Source organism: Corvus hawaiiensis, chromosome 1, assembly GCF_020740725.1.
Source record: "Corvus hawaiiensis isolate bCorHaw1 chromosome 1, bCorHaw1.pri.cur, whole genome shotgun sequence".
Lineage (NCBI taxonomy): Eukaryota > Metazoa > Chordata > Aves > Passeriformes > Corvidae > Corvus > Corvus hawaiiensis.
This window is the reverse complement of record NC_063213.1, coordinates 32,728,112-32,753,802: the sequence shown is the minus strand read 5'-3', so window position 1 is coordinate 32,753,802 and position 25,691 is coordinate 32,728,112. Positions and strand designations below refer to the sequence as shown.

Sequence of the window (25,691 nt, the reverse complement as noted above, 5' to 3'; positions counted from 1 at the left end):
ACCTTAATTTCTAAGAAGTAATTTGCTTTTGGGGCACAGTGTAGAATGCTCTAATTGTATTTCTAGTGCCTTTTAAATCGCGTTGAGTGGCTGACAAAGACCAGACAAGGATACAGACAGCAGGATAAGTAGGAAATCAGAAGGGGGATCATCATAATGACAGTAGCTGAAATCATGACATGGTACTAATTTGGAGAAAACAACTCTCTGTAAAGATGAAGAGGTCTCCAATTACATGCCTCCTGCAGTTTGACTCTTCATCTATAGAGCTCTTTTAAAAGGCGTCAGTATAGCCCTCCTGCAAGTAAGTGTGAAGCAGCCATTTCTTGCTTAAAGTTTGTGCCTCGCTGAAGTCTGTGCCTTTGGTTTTTGAGAAATAAATTTTGAGTTTAATAGTGTGTGGGCCTGGCTGTTAATGGTTTCTTGTTTACTATTTTTAACTTTACTAGAACGCATGTTGTTAAAAGGTCAAAATAAAGATTTCTGTCAACTAGCACCATAAACTTTGGGGGAGGTAAGTGATATTTCAAGGAAGCATCACTGTTTGCTTGCATGCCTTTTTACAGAATCATGGAATAGTTCATTTGGATGGAATCTCTCAAAAGTCATCTGGTCCAGCCCCTGTTCAAAGCACTTTGATGTGCTTTTTCTTGAACATCTGCTTTTGTCCTCTCTCAGGAGACTGGGTTAGATAAAATAAGCAAGGTCTCATTTTGGAGTCACATTTGATGATAGTGATCTGGTGTCAGTTGCATTCTTGAACTTGTGGTGAAACATAAGCTGTCCAGTTTGATTATTAAAATTACTTGACAGATGTTTCTGTCAAATCCGTTTACGGACTCAGTAGTCCAAGCCTTTCCAGAGATACCTTTGCAGCATCTCATTCCCATGACAAATCTCTGCATGAGATGCTGCAAAGGTATCTTTGCCATTCAGCTTTCTCATTTTACCATTGAGGTTGTTTGTTTTGCCTCAAAAAAGGCTGAACTGCAGAAATGCTTTTATACTGTTTCAACCGGAAGTAGAGCTCAGGAAGATGAAAGATGTTGATAGTTTATAGGACTCTGAAAGCTTTGTGAATCTAACGCTCTTTAGAATCTGTGGTTAAATTTGTGTCCTGACATGCTTTGCAGGTGCTAATCAGGTGAAGTTAGGCCACTCACAGTATCTGGTTAATGAAAATACTTTACTCAAAAGTAGGTTTTTTTTAGCCAAAGATGAAATAGAGTTGCCTCAAAATAGATAGAAATGAATAGAAACTAGCATTTGATTTAATGGCATGAAATGACAGTTCATACTTGAATTACACTAATTTCTATATGCAGAATGTGAAGACCTTTTTTGGTGTTTCTTTTTAATATACTGCTACAGAAAGGATAATGCAATTAATGAGTAAACCTGTTGTTGATTATTTCTCAGCATCTTAAAACTGACATGTTATTGTGTCTTTTTTGGATTTTTTTTGTCACTGAAAAGTAGGGAAACAAAGGCTTCCCTGTTACTAGCAAGATGAACTGCTGGCAGATACAGAGAACTTTTTCTGCTTACTCAAATAAGCCTATGTTTGTCAATATGTATATTTACCAGTTTCCTTAAAACTGCCAGCTTAAAAAAAACACCCAACAATTTAATGCATGTTGAACATGATTAATATTTAAATAAGTAAATTATTACAATGAAATAATAATGATTTAAGGAAAAGCCCAGTAACCATGCTTCACTACTTCACTAAACATGTTGAGTGTTTTACTTTTCTGCATATTTCTAAGTGGTTTCGTGTAGATATATCACACTAAAGTTAGGAGATCCTCAGCTTGCCAAATGCAGAAATAAGCACTCAGGTTAGGGCTCTAGCCTCAGGAAAGATGATTCTTTTCTTACTGCATTCGATGGTTTTGGGGAGACTTTTCATAACTTCTATGTGCTGTTCATATTTGTGCTTTATGGAATGCTCCTTCTTGAGAAAATGCCCATATCCAAACATTAATAAAGCAATGGGATTTTTTTTTGCTTTGCTTTTTTCATGTTGTTATCTGTAGGTTTTTAATATGGAGCAGAAAATTGCTTTCTAATTCTCTAGCTGCTGAGAACTACACCTTTGCAGGTAAGTAGAAGAGTCACATCCTAGAGAACTGTCACATCTTAGGCTGCTTGTTTTCGTTTGTGCAAAAAACCAAACCTACTGTTCTAACAAACCTACTATCCATAAACTTCAGATGAAACTTGAGGCTGCTTCTTCTTGGGTAGGAAGAGAGAACCTCTTAGCACTTTTAATTCAACAGAAAGGTAAAATATCAACTTTGACACAGAAATATTGCAGATTGTGGTGTCTTTTAGAGAGGTGGGTGTATATGCCCAATTTAGATTGGCAGTAATTGCTGTATATTTCCCCATAAAGTATCTATCCTGTTAAAATATCTGGATTTTTTCATGTCAGATATTGCTGTCACATATGCCGATAGTATTATCTGAGTGACATGGACGACTCAGTTAACGTTACCTATTTATTACGAAGAAACAGAAATGTGCAGTTTCTCTTAATTGTAATAAGCTGCAGCCTCAATTCGCTGATCCCCCTTTTTTGGTTTTTATATAAAGCCTCTTTGTAGAGGAAGTTTTATGGTAGATTCTGTTACATAGAGATGCAAAAATATGTAAACTCAGCTGGGTTTTCTTGATACAATGAGAAACTTCTAAATGAAGTGTCATTAAAATAATTAAAAATAAACCTAAAAAAAAATTGAGAAATTTTTATTTTCCATCTAAGACTAAGATAACTAGAAAGACTATTTTTGTTTCTGTAGGTGTTCACATGTGACTTCTTGGTTAAATTGTATCTTGAATATGTTTGTGCTTCTGAGAATGGAAGATCAAAGGCTGTATCTTGCATGCCTTTCTACCTGTTTAGTTCAAGCTGCTGTGTCATAGCAGTACTGCTGAGTGTATTCAGCATTCTTTCATGTCCAGTAAATTGTAGTGATCTTGTTTCTGGTGTTTCTGGCTGCAGCTTTTTTGTTGATGCGCTTGAACCCTTTCCGGAAGGCTTTTTATTACTTACTGTTCAAAAACATTTTTAGCTCTTTCCACATATTCTGACAAAGTGACTGCATATGTCAAAACATACATATAGCTTCAGAGTTATCTGCTTCTAGCAGCAAGCAAAAGCTGTGGTTCTTCGAGCTATTCTTGGAGAAAGTGAGGACTTGGTATGTTGGGCATGAAGGTGGGAAAGTACTGAAGGGGAAGGTGAAAACAGGGGACAAAGGAAACTTCTTGTGTTGAGATGTAAATTTTGATTTGCAAAAATAATTAGTAATTGAATTTCCATGGATAAAAAGGTGGAAAAATGTGACTAGGACAGATATACCTGCTGTGTGCTGCCCTCTTGGTTTGAATCCCATGATCCAGATTTAGCACTGGGCGCTGCTGAAGAACTGGAAACCATGTGACTGTCTGGTGATAAGGTGGGCAGCAGCAGAGAGCTGTGGCTCATGGAGAACCTTCTTCCTTGGTTGGATCTGCTGACAAGTGAATTTCTGTTCAGCCTCTTGCAGTATGCCAAAAGCAGTTGTCAGATGGTAGTACCCCATGCCCCACAAGGATTTCGCTTATCTTGAATCTGCTGAATACCGCAACATTTTTGATCAAACTTTGAGGTGAGACCGTTTTAGAATCACGAACTTGTGAAGTAGAGGTGGTATGTTCCATGTTTCCCTAAAAGATTGGGATAAATGAGTTGCCACTTAACAGTTTGTTACAAAGCAGATTTTTTTTTTTAGGGAAGGCTTGTTGTCTGTCTTGAGTCAGGTGTGCCTGGGACATTGTGCATAGACACTGTTCAGAATCAATGCAATTCCCTATATTCCACTTGAACTTTTTGGAAGTGCTCTGATTATTGTATCATGGGGAATTTTTGAAAGCATGAATTCTTTCTACCTCTTTCATCAGAAGCTTTTTTTGCCACTTTTGTTATGTGTGAGTTCATTGGGTGTTTGCTGTTGAAGCCTTAAATGTGTTTTGGTCCTGCCTTTTCTGTCATCTAGTATCACTAAATACATGCAGTAATCCTCAGGGTATCTCTTCTTCTGACTCATATGATTCATGTCTTACAAAGACAGGGACTGTAAAAGGTTAAGTGTGGAATTGGTTCTTGCACAGATGTAGCGTCCATTTGCTCATGGTCGGAATCATTCTATGGATCTGTTGACCGCTGCTGTTCTGAAGGGTTTTCTCGCTTTTTGCCTTGTTACTCATTGAGAAGTTGGTTCAGTTTACCCCTTTCAAAGGGTGCTTGAATCTGAAGTCTCCATCTCAAACTACAGATGGCTGAAAAGAATGCAAAAGAATCTGTGGAAGCTATTCTGAAGCTCTTTGTCTTCATCAGCTCTTTTAAGACATGTAATCCCAATCACATTTAGTTATAGAGACCTTGAGTATAGGATCTGGGTTTTGTATATTTTTTAATAAGCAAAACCTAGATATGGAAATTATGGTTCTGGGTTTTGGCTGTTTAAGAACCTTACAGAGTAGCAAAGAAAATTTTGAATACTTTGTTGGAAACCTTTTTAATATAAAGAATAAATTTTGCTAAAATGCAGGAAAACCTTCCCTGTTTTATTTGCTTATATAAGTTGTTGTGTAATGCTGTTTTTGAAAGGTTTTTGGGTGTTTTTTAGGATTTATTTTCAGCATGTCTCTATTTGCTCTTGGCCATACTTGAGTTTATGCATAATGACTATGACTTGTACTATGTTGATAATTTATCTACTCAAGCTCATTGAAACTACTCCAGCTTGCCTTTCAGAACAGGCTTCTTAATATTTCAGTTGTAATCCTGTTAATTAGTAGTCAGCATTGACCATAAATCAAAACTAAGCACTGTTGTGTGTGCTCTGAACAGGATGAATTAAAAAAGCTCTCTGCCTTGTCACAGGCATGTTTTTCTTGGCACTTCTTGTTGGATTATATATGAAATGTAGTGGTTGTCTAATGTTGATCCTTCTCAGTTAAACACACTGAAGTTGTAAAACAGTGTTTCTCCTATGCTCTAGGTCCACTAGTGATTGTGGAAAGAAGTAAATGAAAAAGATAAAGATGACTTAAAAGCTGCAATGTTGTGGGGCTTTTTTATTTTATTTTTCAGTAGTACCAATATATTTACTTTTATATAAGACTTGTATGCAAAAATGTGCTCAAATATGTTTTTTATGAAGTCCATGAGATCTGTTATATAATGACGCATTTCACGTAGGAGTATGTTTGCTATGTACTGTGTCATCCATCATTTTCAGAATTTTAAGATCCAGAGGTACTAAATGCAGTTTCTTTTAAGACATTCATGTACATTTGCCAAAATACTACTCAAAATAGCCTAACCATATTCTACAGCATATTGCTGCCTGGATCAATGGACCAATGTTAGAATTGTAAATAAAATGTATTCAGTGGGCTATAAAATCTCTGAGGGTAGAAGTGAGGTTGCAAAAATTGCATGATTTTATGTAGACTCTTTCAGGTTTATTTTCTTGAGTGGGATTCATTAATAGAATTGAATAGAACTAATTTCTAGTCCCTCCTTAATAGCAGAGTCAATGGGTTGCTCCCAGTAATTATGCTCCAAGGCACCAAAGCTATTAGAGTTCTCAGCTTTGGCTCTGGAAGGGGGAGCATCTCTTCTATTTTGTGTGAATATTTTGTGGTTTTGTGCAAACCAAGCACCGTGTTTTGGTGGGGTCGGTGGGGTCTCTTGACTCGCTGGTGGCTGCTTTAAGCTGTCTGAGGGGATGAGGACTAGAGAGTGCTGTTCTGCTGTAGATGAAACAACGCTTCTGCACCTGAAGGGAAAAGGAGTAAACAGAGCAACAGCAAAGCTCTGTGTAAGGAAGCTGGAGTCAAAAGCATTAATATAGATACATATAAAATAGAATATAAGGAAAAAACTGTTTTGGGTGTGTTCCTGTTTGGTTGAACAAAGCTTACTTCCTCACTCCCAATTCTGGGTGTGGGAAGACAGACCCTAAAGTTTTGAGGAAAAGGGGAGAAGGGAGGTTTGTTTCCTTTCTGGACTGAATATAAATTATACCCCTATAATTAGATACTTTATCCAGGAAAAAACTTTGAGATCACTAAGGCCAGCAACAGTGATCATGCAAAACAGCCCCTTGCGATTGGGGAGGTATTCTGCATTCAGGTTTTAAAATTACTCCTTTGATAGCCAAACTATAGATGTTTGTGTTAAGTACTGGAGCTGTTTTGTCCCCATACATTTTGTCTGGTACCAGAATACTTGTTATTCCTTGTGGATGGAAGTCACAGTGATCAAGGTGTCTGTTCTCAGATCCCTTCTATTCTACCATCTCTCAATGACTCTTGCAGTATTTAAAAAGGTGCTGGAGACTAGAAATGTCAGGTAATTATATAGATGCTGTTGCTGCACATTTTTTGTAGAATTGTGTGACTTTCTCTCCCTGGGAGAGAATATAAATAAGCTTGTTCTATTCTACATTTGGTGTTAGTTGGACAATTTGTTAGCACAAGTGTTACTGGCTAGCAAGTCTCACTTGTGTGCTAGATGGTTGCATCTGCAATTCAGTTTTTGAAGTAGATCTCCCAGTTATGCCCATTTACTGGGCTTTCATTCATATCATGGGACAGTCTGGCAGCATGTGAATTCGATTTCTTTCAGAAAAAATACTAAATCAGAAGATCCTGTCAAAGATTACAGCTAAGAGGGTCCATTTGCTGATGAGCATTCAGTCCATCTGCCTTGAGGCTTTCATCCAGGAAGAGAGAGTCAGGAGGGCTGAAGGAGGAACCTGTGCTGTCTGGTAGGAAGGGATGGCCACTGGTGTCTAGAAAACCAAACTTGGTTTTGTGAGTTGTGGAATAACGTGTGCAATAATACAATTTATAAACCTTTTTATAAGTCTATACTTGCAGTTAAGCCTATAATAACTGCTTACAAATGAGGGCAATTTTTCTGAGCATAGCTGTTTCCAGTAAAAGTATAAGTGTGGCCTTAGGTGTAGTAGTAAAGTCTTAGTTCCTGTAGTACAACTTTGTATGCAAATTTTGTAGTGTTTGGCTTTTCTTGTATGTAGGAAGTAGTTCATATTTTCTGTTAGGTGAGGCTGATTTCTTTGAAAGGATAAAAGGAAGCAAGGTGTCTAGTGCAAGCTTTAGAAGTCTGGGGGATTTTTGTGTATGAAAACTCTGAGAAACCATAAAAGCACATGACACATTTAACATACAGGGTGTAAGCTGTAACATAAGCATTTCAAATTAGATTGAATTAGCCAAAGCAGTTCTGACTGCATTTTATTGATAGATTACTTTGTCGAGTGTTGCAAACTTCTCAGTGGTAAAAGCTTCAAACTTATTCATCTTAATTCCATAAATGGCAAGGTGCTTAACATAAACAGGTAACACTTCAAGACTTGCTGTGGGTTTGCTGCATTTGCTTTTCCTAATGAGGAAATTAGCAGATAGTTCTGTTTCCTTTCTGATGGATGGTGGGATTTTAATGATTCCCCCAACCCCAGTTTGTTCCCGTTTGTGACATCTCAAGACGGTCGAGTAAGCGTGAAGACGGATGCAGGAACATAGGTGTGGTATGTCCTGTAATAGACTTGACGAGCTTGCAAATATTTGTTAAGGCCTATAGTCATAATGATCCTTAAGATAAGGAAATTGATTCTGACAGCAAAGAGAAGTCAGTGAAAATCTCTTAAAAATCTAGTTGGTGTTAAAAATGTGACCAATTTTTTTGTGCTACTGTACAAATGCTGTGAAATGAATGTAGCATGGAGCAGATCTGACCCAATTTGAAATAACAAATTTAATGCTAAAAGCGTATCTTGTATCAGAGTCAGTATAGCTGAAAATGGCTTTTCTGTTTCTTCCTGTGCTGCAGCCATTACAGATGTTCATCACATTAGAGATCTTAATGTAACTCTTTGTGGGCTATTTATACTTAAATAAGAAATTTTAAAAAGACATACTTTGGGACTGAAAGATGGCATCCAGGTCACTTTGTGGTTTCCTCAGTCATGGTAATTATCTCTTTTAATCATTGAAATGTCTTTCAAGTTAAACACTGTGGGCCCCTCCCACCAAGAAAAAACGAAACCAAAAAACCCAACCTGGGAATGTGTATTTTGTTGGAGTACCTTTAGTACACTTGGTACAAGGACTTCAGGAGTGGTAGTTGAAGTACTTTATTTTTCAAGAAATGTTCCCATTTAAATCTTCATTGTTTACTTTTAAATGGCTCCTTTCAGAATCAGAGCTGGGTAAGTTTTTGGAAAAACTTTGACCCAGAAATATGCCAACTTTGCATCCAATCCTTTAGGATTGTTTCAAGCAGCAGAAAAGGCGCAGCTTGAGGTCATGATGGGGAAAGGGGAAACCCTTAAATCTTAGACAAGACAGGAATACATATCTCATATTCTTTTTGCAGGGGACTAGGGGCCCCCTGGATACTCCTTTTCCAGTAATTGAGCAGTCAGCTAACAGAGAAGGATAATTTTTATTTCTTTTTGAATTTACTGATGTGGTTGAAAGAAACAGTACAGCATTGTGATAGAGATTACAGCCCTGCATCTCCGACTGAGGGGGTGGAACGTGTTGTGAATTGTAACTGGTGTACAGGTAGTAAGTTGGGTCCAATTACAAATAATTTCTGTTGTCTTCAGTACCTGAATTACCTCAGGAGAAATTTAGGCCTATAATTCAAATGAAGCATTATCACAGATGAGTGGGGAGGTAAAAATAAATCTTAATGGAAATCTGGGAGGAAAGATAATGTATTGCAGGGGTGATAGTGCCAACCTTGATCTTTACAGAATAGAAGAATTAAGATCAAACTGTAAAAAGTAGTTAACCTGAAGCACATGATACAAAGAGGAAGCTTGTTGTGGTTGTTTATGGTGAGTTTATTTTTGGAAGAGCAGAGTGCTTATTGATGTACCCTGTAACACAGCTCAGCGCAACGTATTTTTGCTGAAGTTCAAATCTTGCCTAAAACCATTTTCCACAGCTTTCCAATTGATTTTTCTGCAGGACTGTTTTCTCTGCAGCATGTAACTGGATGCTGGGGTGACTGGTGCTGCTCTCCCAGTATTATACTCAGTTTGGGACTTTGTCCTTGTTTTTTCTCGGACCAGTGTACGTGATTTAGGTGCCTCACTGTTGAGATGTCTTGTTCAGAAGCAGCATAGGTTTGGGCTGCCTGTGTGTAGCTGCTGTTTTCAGATACAGTTAGCAGTTTATTTTTCAGTTTTATTCAAACTGTCTTGTACCTTTTGAAGACTTACAACTTTCTCTTCTCAAAGTTCTCATTCCATCCCCAGGTTTTCTGTTGATTCTGGTGTTTAACTGCATGCTGGTTTACCTTTGGATGGGTACTGATGTTTGAGGCACCATACAGTGCAGCATAATGACTGAATCTGCTGGCTTCATCCTTTTAATTCCCTGTGCTTTAGGTTGCTTAGTTATGTCTTCATTTTTGTGATCTTGACTTGGCTGTTGTCTTGCCTGTACTTTTGGGAACAGAGTTTTCAGTAACACTTACAGGTATTCAAGTACAAAAAAAGCACCCTGTTTTTTTCATCATAGTAAGTTTGAACAATAACTGATGTTACTGAAATTGTAAAAGTTCCCCTGTTCCCCCCTCTTTTTATAAGGCTGTTACACAAGTCATAGCGTTTGGAAATGCTAGGAAAAACCCAGACTTGCGTCTTCCTTTTCAAAACTATTAGAATCAGTGGAAATTCCTTGTCAGTCAGTGCCTTAGATACAACTCTGCTTTGGAGTTCTGTACGTCATCTGGCTGCTTTTTTTTTTTTTTTTTTTTCATATCAAAACCAGTGGATTTTTTTCACGTGGCTGTTTTTTCCGCCAGCGAATGTGATGGTGGCAAACTGTCTTTTTCTAGTCTTCCTTAGATCACTTTAATGTTGGTAGCTCTGTAACATGACCAGCATAAAGTTGCTACTGGAAAATAACTAGAGCTGCTGTCTCCAAGACTGCTGGGTCCTTTGAGAGGTTTCCCATCAGAACATGGCATGGATGATGAGCATCACAGATGTTAATGGATGAAACACTGTACAGAAAACCACATTATTTATTGTGGCTCTGGGTTCACTATTAGACTTGTTTATATCAAGGTTTGTGTTCTTCTTATTTTCTTCTAGCTTTTCAATAATTGCACATCTTTAAAAACTGTCAAACTTGAATGCATATTTTCATTTAAGTGTCGTGCACTTGTCAGTTGTTTTTCCTAGACCAGGTTATGGTGGCTTTTAGGAAAACGAGACTTGAGTACTTTATGTTGCCAAAAAAAACCAAAACCCAAACATACACAAACAAAACCAAACAAAAAACCACAAAAAAAAAAATCTCAAAACTTAAAAGGTTTGCTTGTTTAATGAAAAACAGAACAAAGTGAGGGGGGGGAAAAATTATACAGTGCATTCCATATGTGGCCAGCCTCTTTTTGACTAGTTTTTCTGTAGAGCTTTTTTTTTTCCTGAGTCCCTGATGTTTTTTACAGATGCTGGAGTTCTCTTTTCATGCTGTTTATTAATGTGGTGGACAGCCCTTTAAAGATGCTTGGATGGGAATATTTGGTTGAGGTAGAGGGTGTCAGTGGCATGAGTAAGAGAATGCCAATGATTCTTCATAATTTTTAAGCACTTGAAAAATGATAATATCCTCAGTGGCATTTATAAACTTTAAAGTCCTTCTGGTTTAATTAGAAAAACTGTGATCCAACAATAGCAGCTGTGCCTCTAGGCTGAAGTTCAGATTTTAACCTGGCCTAAGTCTATGCTGCTGCTGAAAGAACTAATAGCACTTGGCCTGAATTGGATTAGTGTGCAAATCCAGCTGGAGTGTTTTCTGGGAGCTTCAAGGAAGGTTATTGTTCAGTCTGCTTGCAGCAGGGCAAAGGAAAATCTTGTGTCAGCACAAAGGAGGAGTGGCTTGGAGGCTGGGATTTAATTTTTTTTTTTGTGGTGGCGGTACTGGTTGATATGACAGTTGTGAGGCATTTGTTTCAGAAAGTTGTCAAAATGTGCCTTGGTTGCATTGGACTAATGTTTTGAGTAAAAATTTTGAGCATTATGTAATGTTGTGGTTGTAAAAAGGATCTGTGTTTATGTCTGAGATACTTTTCCCTGAAGAATTTTGACTTCTCTAATTGGAAGAGCAGCTTATCCTATGGATAACTTCCTACTAAAAATACTAAATGAGGCTATGCATAAGTCAGTCTTGTAGGGTGGAACTGAAAAATATTCCTAGATAAATGTTTAAAAACTATATTTTGTGAATTCTGTATGTATCTGAAATTTTTGAGAGCTCAAGGGAAGAGCACAACCTGTAGCACTGCTCAGCTTAAGTCCTGCATCAGATCAGCTAATATTAGTGGATGTACATAACTGTACTTTGGTGACATGCTTTAGAGTTGACTCTTCTATTAAGCATTAGTTGTTGCAGCTGCTGCCCAGTGTGGTGTAGGATGAAGGCAAGTATTTGTTCGTGGTTTTAAAAGTACAACTTAAATGTTTATAAATGACACATTCTTTAGCATAGTGCAATCTTAGCTTTAAATAGTTGTGTGTTTCTGAATCAGGGTGTGTGTTTCCAAATGAAACATTTGTGGAGTGTGGAAATCTTAGTAGTATGAATTTTCAGATGACTCCAAGTTTTTATCAAATGGGGAGCTTTCACATATAAACTGTCAATAAATAACTACATGTTAATCAGGTCTATTTCACTTGGACTTCCATGCCTCACTGAAGTTTAACTGAATTTTTTTTTCTGTCTCATTACTAAAATGACTATTTCAGGAGAAATATGTATCTGAGATATCATTTTGGACAACAAACTTGAATAGGAGTATGATAATTGCTCAAATGAATTTTTAAAGATGGCAGAGGTGTGGGAAGACTTTTGCTGTGGGAGAGCAACATTAGACTTCTTCAATTCACATTTTGAAGTTCAGAGGAAATGAAAATCCATGGTACTGCAAAGGTGATATCCTCATGTTGTAATTTAAGGAATGTAGAAATTATTAGACTATTTCATGTCCTTCTAGCCCTATAAAGGCACTTAACTTTGAAGTCCACAGTGAAACCCATCCTTAGTGTAGCATAAGTATTGAAATAGAAGATGAGGTGAAACTGTGGTGTTTTGTATTAAAAAGTTGAAGTTAAAGGGATACCATTACACTGTAGTGGAGAAGAAATTGCAAGATTTCTTTATTTTTTAGGTCTTGAAGATGCACGTAAAAGTGTAGAATATATATAAAGTTGCTAATTTAGAGGAAACTGACTATTGGCAAGTATTTATTTACCACTTTTCTGCTACATCAGTGCCAGGCAGAGCAGAAAACAATAGCTGCAACTCAGCAGGCACTGAGACAGAAGAGAGCATGTCAGATTTTCACTTATTTACAAAGTTAGATTTTTTTTTTTTTTTTGGCACTGTATTTGACTAAATGGTTTAGGAATTTATATGAAAAAGTATTTTAAGAATTATGTTTTCTGTCTCTCTTGATTAAACTCATTGTTTATCATTCTCACCTTCTGTAAAGGACAAGCCTATGACTTTCCAGATTCAGTGTCCTTGGCTCTGGGCTGTGTCCTCTGTAGCTGGCAGGAATTCCAGAAGGAGTTCTGGTCCACCTCCTGTGACTGTCCTTCAGACTTACCCACTGCAAAACATGGCAAGCACTCTGGACTGTTGGGGTCCCTCCCCTGCCGTGTAGCCCTGGGAGAGGGGCCCTGAGGGCACAGACACGGGGCTTCCCTGTCCCTGCTCAGCCTCGTTCCCATTGGTTGGTTTGTGTTCCCTGCGCGGGCAGAAGGACCCTTGGTCCCGTGACTGGAACGGTTCCTCGGCAGAGCTCCGGCCATGCGGCTGGGGAAATAAACATCTCTGAAACAGCTATCAAGAATCTGTCTGTCCATATATATTTCCTTTCCACGGGACTCCTGGTTTGATATATGCGTGTTGCAGGATCCCCACTGCAACAAATGGTGGAGATTTGTGAGCAGAACGATCCCCGATCCCTAAGCGACTGATTTGTGTGAGTAAACCCTGGAAACTTTGGATTCCTCTTCTTGGTTTTGCTTTGCTATTCCATATCTGAACTATGGAGGAACCGTGGGAAGACTCTTGGCTCTCAGAGCCGCATATGGACATTTATCTTAAACTTAAAATGATTCTTGAACAACGATTTGTAAATTTTAGCTTGATTCAAGCTCAAAAAGAACTGAAACACTTCCTGGCATGGTTGTTTAAGAACTTTTTCTATGTTTCTTGGGATTTAATTCTTACCAAGGGCTTTTGGAAAACCGTTTGGACACAGTTAATACTGGAGTCAAAATGTATGCCGATGGAAGAATATTTTCGTGAATATTATTTAGTTACTGAGACTGTTGAGCAATGTCAGCTGTGTCCTGGCGAAGGGAAGCCTGGCGCAGGGACCGTGCGGCCCAGGCCACGTGCACCGAGCGCTCTGCGAGCAGCAGCGAGGCAGTTCCCGCGCGCGGGCGGAGCCACGCGAGCCGCAGTGTCGGTGGCGGAGCGAGGCGCGGCGGGGAGCGGCGGGACCCGGCGGTGCCTGCCCGGTCCTGTGCAGCGCGTGGTGGAGCGAGCCCCGGGAACGCCCGGCCGAGAGGGGCGGCACGCGGGCGGCGGCTGGCGGCGGTGGCGGTGGAACGGAGCCGTGCCCAGCCGAGACGTGCGCTGGAGCGGGGCGCGGGGGAGTCGTCGCTCAGGGGCCCGGCCGAGACGTGGGTGCAGCGCCCGGCAGCGGCAGCGAAGCTGCGACCAGAGGAGGCGACGCACGGAGAACTGAGCGGCGTGGCCCGGCCCGGCCCACACAGCCCCGAACGCGACCCCGGGAAGAGCGCGCAGGCACGAGCAGCCCCGACAATTCCAACACGGGAGCGACCGAAAGAGACAGCAAAGACGCAGCGAGACAGAAAACAGCAGCCACTCGGAAAAAGGAAAAGATCATAGCAACTAAGACCTTAGGGATAGTAAAATGGTATAATGTTAAGCAAAATTATGGTTTTATAACAAGGTGTGACAACCAGCAAGACATATTCGTGCATAGAACTGCTATTAAAAAGAATAACCCTGAAAAATGGATCCCAAGCTTGGGAGATGGAGAGGTGGTGGAATTTAGTATTGTACTAGGGAGAAAAGGGTTACAAGCATCGCAGGTCACTGGGCCTGATGGTGTTCCTGTAAAAGGCAGTATATATGCAAAAAATCGTAGTCATGTTAGACAGTATCTCCATTGTAAGCCCCCCCTACAGTCTCCCTTTCCTAATCCCACCTTTCCCTTTTACCCTATGTCCTATTACCCCCAGTGTATTCCCAATCCGTTTTTTCATCCATGGTTTCCCTCACAAAACCATGCTTTTGCCAATTGTGTCCCCAAAAATCCCTTTCCAATGCCGAGTGGGGGATGAAAAGGGGGAGGGAAGAAGTTAAACCCTCTCCTGCCTCAGTTTCCCCACAAAGCATGCTCAGAGTTCTGTCTCCCTTCTGTCAGCCCTAAGATGTTCCACAGAATCTGATTGGACATTTAAAGACTCAGGAGGGTGGCTTGTTTTGTTTTGAATCTGTTCTTGTTATGTTTATCCAGTTGTTTTCATTCTCCTTTTATTAAAATAAAACAGGTGAGGTGTTGGGGTCCCTCCCCTGCCATGGAGCCCTGGGAGAGGGGCCCTGAGGGCACAGACACGGGGTTTCCATGTCCCTGCTCAGCCTCGTTCCCATTGGTTGGTTTGTGTTCCCTGCGCGGGCAGAAGGACCCTTGGTCCCGTGACTGGAACGGTTCCTCGGCAGAGCTCCGGCCATGCGGCTGGAGAAATAAACATCTCTCTGAAACAGCTATCAAGAATCTGTCTGTCCATATATATTTCCTTTCCACGGGACTCCTGGTTTGATATATGCGTGTTGCAGGATCCCCACTGCAACACTGGACAGGTCTTAGGATACCACCTTATCAGACCTGTCTGTTTTCTTTTCCACTTTGTGAACGGATGTTTCTGTTGTTGGCTACAAAAGCAGCTCAGTTTTCTTCTAAGTCATTATTAGAAAACTGAACAGTGGTGGCAGCAATTCGGAAACAATGGCTTAGCACTTAAGCAAAACAGCTGTTACCATATTAAAAAGGGTATAGTCTTGACAACATAAGCTTATTCCAACCTTTCTCACCCTTTTTCAGAGCTAAAATACCCACTTTTACAATTCCTATGGAGGCTGTCTTATGGAAACAGAAGCATGTAACCACCCCCACATAACTGAGGTATCAAATTAGTGTATTTTGCCAAGGTTGCTTAAAAGTGGCAGCAGTGTATCTGGGATAGCACATTGCTGTGATCCTCTTGCTTCTTGGTTGGCTAACACCAGACCAAAGAAGCAGAATTATCCCAACTTGCAAACAACATTGCCCTAATTTCTCATTCCTTATTGCCACAAAAATCATATCACTGGGGTGAATTTGCAGAATTCTGTCTAGCTATGCGTATCTTCCTCTTGCCACTTGTGCCAGCTAAGGGTTTTGTCATAACATAGCTTTGTTTGTGCTGCCTGCTATTAAAAGTGCTTCCAAGGACATTAAAGAGAGAAGGCATCAAGAGGGAAGGTATAAGGAAAGAAATTTTTACTACCACTAGAAATGTTCAAAGTTAAGTCTTCTGACAAATTTTTGTGGATTTGCTTAATAGCAGAGTGTCCCCCCTGGGATATTTTGAGAGCGCTCAATATACTTCCAGTAGCTTTTATTCTGTTCTAGTGTAAATATTCAGGGGAAGAGCTGATGAAGTGTTCAGTAAGTCAGTCTAAGTGCTCTTTGTACTCCTCTGTAGAGACTCATTAGGTTCCATGTAAATAAAAATAATTTTGGTTTTTGTCCTTTTAAAATTTTCTGTGATACTCATGCCTTAGATGTATCACTTGGGTGGGGTTCTGAGGAAGATGCTGCCTAAAGTGCTCACCTTTCTCTCCTTTTCCTCAAGTTGATGTGTAGAGCTTCTTGTTTTTAAGTTGCATGCGTGCCAGACTGTCTGAGATGTTGACCCTGTATCTGTACCAAGTGTTCTAGTCTTAAAGATTAAGTAAACCTCATCACTCTTTCTTATTTTTTTCATTAGCATTTTGATAGCTGTGTCGGTTTTGTTTCTGTCCGAATAATGAAAGAGCCTGACTAATCTGTGATCTGTGTTCATTAATATACCTTTCATTCTTTAGTCAGCAAATGTTAGCAGTTATGTACTGGAAATGCTGTACAATTGGTTGTCAGCAGTAAAGATGACAAATTTCATGTTCTTAAAATCTTTCTCTTTTCTTTTTTTAAATAATTCATATCATTAGGGAATTCAATCAATTATATTTATCCCTGTATTTCTCTCCAGAGAGTAAGCCCAGCTCTGCAGCTTTCTCTGGATGCATAATTCTTTCAGATCCAGCAGTGATGGTCTCACATGTTTGCTTTCTTAGCCTTAAACAGAGCACTGTGCTTTAGCATTTTTCACAACGGTTTCTGTTCCTCTTGCTTTGATTTTTGAAGCAATATGGTTTTTTTCTTCTCTTCTGAAGGCTCTTTATTTTGGCTTTGTCAAAGCCAGTGAAAATTTGAGGTATATCCTGGTTATGAGGTTTAACTGTAGACGATTTGTCATGGAACTCTGCAGCTTCTGTCATTTCCAGTTGAATTCTTTAACCCAGTTACTTCACAGAGAGCTTGTGCATTCAGATTTTCCATGTAGGTCAGTTTTGTCAACTTCTTGTTGCTTGTAATGTCTCTAAAGCTGCATTGCAGTATGACTACAGCTTAATCAGACATAGGAGTTTTATTTCATCTAACACAGAAAACAAAGCAAGGTAAGCTTTGGTGAGCCTGGACTACAGCTGCTAACTGTGGGCTTGTAATTCCATGCAAGCTTGGATACTGAAGCTCAGATTGTTGCCTTTCAGCTGTTCTTGGTACTACATATGAGCAGCCCGATGCCATGGAGTGTTTTTTTCATCTGCAGTAGTGTTGAAGAACTAAAAGTGAAGAGAAACTTGTGGTTTTGATTCCTTGGTTTTACTGGACTACAAGCCTTTGCTCAAAATGCTGAAAGATTGCTTCCTGTGCCTTATGTTAAATTAGGTAATGTCCTATTTTCAATGGCTACTTTGCAGACACGCTGTTTATCAGGAGCAAAGCCTGTCTATGCAGTTAGAGGAAATACAACTTTCTTCAGGAAGTGCCACAAATTCTTTGACTTGTGAATTGTTGGTGATTCTTTTGTGACAGAGAAGAGGTCTAGTTTTAAATGCAGATTTTTTACATTTATTCTTGTTTCCAGAAAGAGAGGAGAGTATTTGACTTAGCTGATCTGATGTAATCTTCCCCTCATTTTCCTGTCCTGAAGCCCTATGTGCCCTAGTTTGCTGGATCGCTTCTTGCCTCACATGCTGCATTCTAGTGAATTCTGTGAATTCTAGTGCAAGAGTTGGACTGGGAGTAGGGGACCATTGCTTTTGGCAGTAGCCAAAATTTCACCTGTGAAGTTAAACCATTGTTTCATGGCTGTTTTAATCTGTCACTTGTAGAAAGCTAGACCTGCTTCTTCTTTGAGAGGAAACAATAGTACTTGAAAAATGCTATGTAGAATCTGTTGCAATATTCTTCTGAAGTATTTTCCATCCCTGCTAATGGCTTTTCTGAATTATTTAAATGTCATCTATGACAAGAATGATATGCCAAGAGTCTGCCTTCAGTTATTGCACTTCAAGTTCTGCTCTAAGAAAATTGATTAAATTGTCTTACTGTATCCTGAATGCTGAATTTTTATTGCTGTTGATGCAGTTGCTGATAGGCAGAAATGAATTTATTGCTGCTAGACTTCCTCGTTCCTCTGTTTTGCTAGGAGCATCTTTGTGACTCTAACATATGTTGCTTCCATAATTTATGCTTCATATTCAAGTTGTGAAATGGTGGAGCTTTGGCTTTCTTCCCCTTATAAATGTCTATAAAAGACAAAGTTGATCATTTGCAAGATTTCACATGACACCATCCTACATGGAGTAGTAGATATATGGCAGCAGCATGGTCCTGCTCCCATCCTCCTCCTGACGGTTTTCATTTGGATGTTCTTACATGTTTATTGAATGTTGGTTTGTATTTTGTAGAGCACTGAAGGCAGGAACTAGCTTTTACGAAAGCTTCTAAAATCAGACTTGAAATTAAAAGCATCTTGCAGGCTCCGTTTTTGTGGTTGTCTATAATGACATGGCAGAGCACCATTCCCCCTCGGCAAGAGGGTGGTTCCATCATGTCACTCGGCATAGTTCAGGCTCTTTGATTATTCATGTAACTTCCCTTCTGTATAAAAGCAAAAAACCTGCGTGTTACAGTGTCGTCAAAGCTATTGCACATTTGCATAAAGCTGCAGGTGCTGTCGTGCACATAAACTGTGAATTGTACAAAGATGAAAGAAGATGAAATGCATTATTTTTTATGCCTTCTGACAAGCTTTTTACCCTTCTTTGAGTCACCAGCATCAAACTAATGGGATACTATTTTAAGCAAAAACTGTCACAATAATAAGAATTTATAAAATGGAAAAATTCCATGAAAAAACTTGCTCACGAGCTGAAAATAAAATATGCTTTGATGTAAACATTCTGTGTAAGTAGGCTGTGGAGAAGTACAACATTTTTCTATTGAATTTGATCCCTTTGTAACTCCTTGTGGCTATCAAATGTGCTATCAAATGCACTTCATCACAGAAGTAAGTATTTTTGGATATCTTTATTCTGAAGAAACAGTGAAGCAACTGCAGCTTATGCTTGACTGTATCAAGGAACTCTAAATACACGTTTTTATTTAGAATGCAGTGGAAGCTTTCAAAAACCCTGTGCAATTTGTAGAAACCTGGTTGTCTTGGGGCTTTATTGGTGGTTTATCTCGAATAATCTACAAGTCCCACAGGGGTGAGTTACCTTCTCTCAGCCATCAAGAGTTAGCAGTTAGTGCATGTTTTGAATCTGCAGTTCCTGCTGTGTCCAGTTAATAGAGACAGTGATAGAGACTGGGTCATCTCCTTGGTGATGATACATGAAGCAAATCACTTTGAGCAATTTAACTGAAGTCTTGGTTTATGGTGCTGCAAAGCATTTTTCTTGCTGGTGGGTGGTTCCTTGGCAGTCTTGTAGTCCCACCTGGAGTTTAGGAAAGCAGCTTGAAATTCCTAAATACACATAGCACTTGTGGTCATGTTCCCAGTGGTGCAGCTGACTGTCACAGGGCGTAAGCATGAAATACTGTTTCACTGGTAGGTAGCCAAGTAATGATACTGAAGAGTAGAAAACTTCTGGTGATTTCTGCAAGAGTAACTTGTGATGAAGAGGTAGGAAATAAAACATGCAGAAAGCACGCTGAATATGTTCAAGATTGGTTGCTTACCTTGATCACTTGATGTTTAATGAGCTCTCACATGAGGTCATAAACCTAAGAATGCAAGTCATGCTTTTAAGTTCAGGGCTTGGATTTTAGAAAACAAGATCCTGAAAATATAGAAGAAAACTGATCCTGGATTTTCAGAATGATATGGTATCTAGAAGAGGTAGTGTGATGCATTATTGAGAGGGGCAATTTATGAATGAGAAAACAGCAGTCTCCACCAGAAGTTACAGATAAAGCTGGAAGAAAGCTGGGTTGGACTGGTCTTCTTGCCCATTTTTGTCATAGATTTTTGAGTATGAATGGCAGAGGCTGAAAAGTTAGGGGAGGTTGGAAATATGCCACATTCTCAATGTGCCACAGCAATGAATGGTGAAAAAAGCATCATTAAGGGTAACAATTCACTTCCATCATCACAGGGAGGAAATGCTGGCAGTTTGAGGTTTTTTGTGGTAATAAAGTCATAGCAAGAACTGATGGAAACAAGTTAGATGTGAATAGATTTTCGAGCTGATTATCACGGATTAGGATTTCTCGTTCATTTACAGGGAGGGATTTAGAAATGAAGGTGAAAGATTTATGTAGCTCCGTTGAGCTAGTTACTTATTTTTTTACCTGAGCGCTGCTTTCCCCCATTCACATGGATTGCACACCATTGTTCAAGTTTTTTAGTTGTTCATTCCCTTTACTTACTTGCTTTTGTATTGTTCTGGAGACTATTTACTTGGTTTGCAAACTATTCCAGTGGTTGCCAGTGGTCTCCTCTGACCCCCAGAGATATGTTTGAGATGCATATGCTTGAGATATAAAAGAGGAAACTGAATGTGTTGGTTTTATTTTTTTCTTGGTCTCCCTTCTCATGTTACAGCTAGTCTTACATGTGTAGAAAAAAGGGAAGTACTTGATCAGTGTTTTGTTCACAGAAGAAAAAATTTTGCTATCCAAGGTTAATTTTAAATGATATGCTATGGGCCATCTTTATAAAGATGCTAATGGTCAGAAGGTAATTGTTAACATAAGTGTATAAGAAGAGTTCCACTCTTTGTACAGCCATTTAGAAATTCATGGACTTTAGAAGAGTTGGAACTTTTGCTAGTCCTGTAAGGGCTCACAAAAGCTCTTCATTCACAAGACTGACAGAAGTATGTTAGTAAAAGCACATGCTACCAAGAGTTGCCAGCTCCATGTGTTTGGTTGTGATTATAAAAACAGCTTGATAAAATGTTAACATTTTGAAACACTAAGTTGCTGATAAACAAGAGACACAAAATAATGAAGAAAAAAAAAAGAACAATATTCAGAAGAACTTGAAGCCTATGTGAAATATTTAGTGGGAGAGAGAGGGTAAGGTAAAAGCAGGACCTGGATACCAGAAATAATTAACCTTTTGAATTCAGGATTACCCTGCAGAATGTTTTCCTTCTTTTCTTCTTTTTAAAGTAAATTTCTAAAAATCGCTCACTCTAAGTTGGGCTCCTAGGTTTAACGACATCGTAATTCATTAAGTGATTAGAAGTTATTACTGTTGAAAAGGTTCTATTACATTGTACCCTTTGGCCAGTTCATGTAATGGTCAAAGGACAAAATCTCATCAGAAGTGCTTACTGAAAGCGGGAAGATACATTTTATTTGGGATGTATCTTTTTGTTTCTGCAAAGGCAAATGAAACTTCACTTGTTTTCCCTTCTCCCTTGGGGTTTTGTTAGTCGTATTCATAGCCTGTTACATCCTTGGAAGCTGATTTCCCAGCCTTTCCAGTAGGCAATCCTTTCAGGTGAATGTGGGTTTGAGCAAGGTGGAGCATGGGAAAGACAGAGGGTTTTGTTTGGGTGTGGACTTAAGGGGGCTTTGTGTGGTTTTGTTTGTTTTGGGGATTTGGGGGGGTTGAATTTTTTTTTTTTTTACTTTTTACAGTCTTTCTAGTGAAGATCAGAATATTTAAATGTGTCCAGAAAGGCTACTAGAACTGTTCGATTACAGTTGATTTCTCTAATCCTGCTTTCTCTGTAGTCAGCAGAGAAATTCTTGTTTTATTACAGTGGAAGCAGCATAATTCCCCATAGTACAATATTAAATGTTCCAGTTAGGGGTTTTGCCTACAGTTTCAGTGCAATTGTTTTATTTGATATTTTAGCCTTTTACTACCATTGTAGATGTTGACCCTTGCATCATCTAAGGCACAACTGCATCCAGGATTGGTGCATTGAGGCAAGCTCTTACATGTAGTACCTCAATTACTGGTAGCAGTTAAGCAGTTTAAACTGTTATAATCTGCACTGGCTGATTACAGTTAGCATGGTGGGTAAGGATATCTAGAAAGCTGGGCACCTTTGGGAACAAGATTGTGCATAAATATCCTTAGCATACTTCCTTTTCACTGATTTCAGCTCAAAATTGTCTTCATAACTTTGCAGCTGTAAGGGGGCCAAAGGGTGAGGAGGGGAACAAACCTCAGATTTCCCAGGGTGTAATGCTTCAGCAGTTCAGGGTCTGCTTGGTACGGAGTGCCAGAACTGCCCAAGCTATCTAGGGCAAACTGCTGGTTTTCCATCACATTCTTTTGAAGCTGAAAATCTTACTTCCATATGTTGAATTTTAATGACAACTTGACAGGCACTCATTTTCAAGAGAAATGATTGTTCTCAGTGTTTTTCACCTTAAATTCTTTAGCATATTAAGACCAGCAGTAACCCTAATAGAAGGGAGAAGAAGGGGCAACCCTTTTTGTATAATGAAGTAGAATCTGATGTTAAATTCTTTCTTCAATACTTTAGTAGGGTGACTTTTGCAAGATTCAAGTTAAAAAGCAGAGGTCACTGAAAGGATATGAATTGTACATTTAAAAATCAGAGCCACCCTCTTGAGGGCTTCAGTAGGGTGGATAAAAACCTTCAGTTTAACTGGAATGGTTTGCATTTCTTGAGCAGGGCTGTGAGATGGAGACAGTTAAGCTTTAACCAGGGTGCATCTATGAGATTGGAAAGTTGTGCATTTCAGGAGCTTCTTTGTGTTGCAGAATTGGTAGGGAGGCCCCTCGGCTGCAGCTGACCCTGCCCTTAAAGTCTTGCAAATGCAGAGTAGAAAACTTGGGTCCTTTATAACCAGACTCGGAGGCACTGTGTTTACTGCGTAGTTCTAAGTTCCTCATGAATCTAACCACGGAAAAAGGCAAAATCTGCAGGGTACTAGTGAAATCTTGTCAGCAAGCATGTCCCTGCTGTCTTGCATAAACCTGTCCTGGTGGGGTTAGTGTTCATTGCTATCTTGAGACCGTAACTTGAGTATCTCCCTTTTCCTTGGCTGCCGCAGCCCATCAGCCTGGCTGTGGCCAGCCGCTGCTCCCAGCACGGGTTAGCTCATCTGTCCGAGAGGGTGGGGTTTGAAGAACAAGCTCTACTGAGAGCGCAGACAGCCGGCGGGAGCTCTGGTTGCAGTGTTTCATCAGCTGCTAATCCGTTTACCGTGTAGCTAATGAGATTGCTCTGCTCGGTGCTGCAGACACTCTGTGCTACACCACTGTAATCGAGATGGCTGGTGTGTATGAGCCAGCTCCTGTAGGAAACCCAGATACCTATTGCAGAGGAGACAATTAATAACTATTTTCTGTTCTGTAACTCTTGCGTTAACCCAGGACATTTATCTCAAGACAGGCTTGGAAATTTTCTGAGTTCAGTCTCTAAATCAACACAGTACTTGTTGGGGTTAGAATGATTAGTACTTTAGTTAAATTTTTCCTTTCAAGTATGGGTGCAGTGCAGTTCATTCTCCTCTTTCAGTGAAAGTATATAGTTTGCCCTCAAATTTGTTAGCTTGAAAGCAAATTTCTCTGTGTCTGTTTCTGTTTAGGTAAATGTATTAACAGACTGCATATGAAATTTGAACAGAAAGAAAGCATCATTTTTTTATACCTTTATCCTTAGTTCTCACACCAGCGTGAATTGTTGTGTTGAAGTAGTTTCTTTACAATAAAAAATTAAACAAAAGACTTTTCTTTTAAAATACTCTAAGTAGTTGATCTGAAATTCTTGCCCTTGTCTCTGTAGAGCTGTAAATGGAAGGTAATATTTGCTGTGGCGTGTTTAACTGTATTTGCTTGGATTGTCATGGCAGTAGTGTCTCCAGATTCTTCAGCAAGGCTGACTTATTGTTGCTCATGCACAAATTACCAAAAAAGCCCAAATAAAATCCAGCCCCCTTCTGTGCCCCAACAACAAAATTCCCAGGCAAACCACATAGTTTGAAACTTCATTTTATCTCTTGTGGCTTTAATAGTTATCGTAGACTAATCTCAGTCTTTCTCCCTCCCCCCACTCCCACCCCTGCTTCTTTTTTCCCCTTCCTGATAATAAAGACACTCAAATATTTGAAATAAAGGAGACAACATAATCTGCTTTGGCACTATGATTAGTTTTACCAGGAAGATAGCTTGTGTATAAAATTTAATGTAATATCATCTTTGTGTGTTGTAATGGGAACAGTGGACAAAAGGCTGAATGCACTCAGTATGATCAGAAAAATAAATGTTTCTAGAATCCAACAGTGACAGTGGGATTTGAAAGGTTTTCCTTGAAATTTGAAAAGATGATAGATTCTCAAACTCTTAGAGTGCAGTCCATGTTTTCAGGTACTATGTTTCAGGAGTGTTTGAAATGTAGATCTAAATGTTTATATTTTACATGATACTCCTGGTTTTACTGAAACTGTTCTGTTTTCTTCTAGGTGAATCTGGACTGGGAAAATCAACATTAATCAACTCATTATTCTTAACAGAATTGTATTCTCCAGAGTATCCAGGTCCTTCACACAGAATTAAAAAGACTGTACAGGTATGTCTGGGGTAAAAAAGATACAGCCTGAACATTGTAATTTGCAATTTAGTAATGTAAGGTGATACACAGTTATTACATAAGCACCTGAGTTCCAGGATGCATTCAGTCATGATGTGAACCACTAAGAAATACTCTGTGTGTCTCTCAGTCTATCTTAGCTATACAAAACTTCCAGGTTCTCAAACCTGTAGCCTGTAGAAATGTGGGAACCCTGAAATGTTTTGTGTTTTGCCTGTAGATTAGAAAACACATATGTGTACAGAAATTTTTGAAAATGTAGTGTTTATTATCAATTAAAATAGTCAGTAAATCTGTAGAAATACATAGATGTGCAGTAAAACCTGTGTGACTGTTGAAGGCAGGCTTTTAGAGGCCAAATACTAAAGGATTTCACAGAAGTGCGGGGACCTGGGGTATAAAAGTATCTGCGAGTCTTCTGCAGACTGTACTGTTTGTGGTACCTTGTTTACCTGTTACAAGTTGTTATTCTGAAACATCAGGGACTAGGATGAACCTGTCTGACTTTAAGCACTAGACTTACATGGGCAAAGATGATGTTCCTGCAAATGCATGATGCAACTGGAATATTTGGTCAAAGACTGGAAGACTGAAGTTGATCCATTTGTTTTGTGTAATAACTTGCTACTGATCAATTATATTTTCTCTCAAAAAAAGGAGCATGTTTCCTGTGTTACAAAAAGATTATTAGAAATAACAATTACCTAATGCTAAGAAATAATAATGTTATGGGTAGTTTGGGAAATCATTGTGTTCGTGGGGTGTTTTCTGCCTCCACAGCTGACCAGCTGAATAAGGTTGCATGAACTCTGCTTATCTGGTTTGATTTGCACTTGTTTAAGACTTTGGTGAAGATACCTTATGATAATCTAACTTCATACAGGTGAGGACCAAGGGTGCTCACCATTGCTGCTGTTGTCCAGCAGAGTTCCTCCAGCTGCCAAATTCAGCTGTGGCTGAAGTGACTGGATAATTGCAGAGTTGTCATAAAGTGATTAAGCCCTGTGTTGGGTTAGGAGGGTATGCATGGTGCTAAACAGAAGTTGTAAAACAAGTACTTTTTTACTCATTGAAATTAAGTGATTCAGCTTCAGTGCCGTGAACCACTGACCTTACTGCTTTGTGGGACCTCTTTTTTTTTTGTTCAGGATTTTAGGTAAGACATTTTCTAATCCAATGTCAGAACACTGAATAATTACCACAAGGTAATTATTACAAGGAAGAAGTTAGTTATGCCCGTATTGAGAAGTTTGAATGGCGATGCTTGTCAATGAAAACTTGAATGCTATGACAAAATGAAGTCATTGTGGAATACAGATTTTTTAATTTGGAGGAAAGCTTTTGAACATCCTGAGTTTGATTACCAATAC

General features: G+C 39.3%; 1 protein-coding gene across 4 annotated transcripts in view; it reads left to right on the top strand.

Moving 5' to 3' along the window:
- The window catches only part of SEPTIN7 (septin 7), an 81,977-nt gene that overhangs the window by 30,444 nt on the left and 25,842 nt on the right, over positions 1 to 25,691 (top strand). For all 4 annotated transcript variants that reach the window (XM_048299028.1, XM_048299037.1, XM_048299045.1 and 1 more), the window contains exon 4: positions 24,194 to 24,300. In XM_048299028.1, coding sequence (XP_048154985.1) covers positions 24,194 to 24,300 — 107 coding nt within the window. The remainder of the gene's footprint in view (positions 1 to 24,193; positions 24,301 to 25,691) is intronic.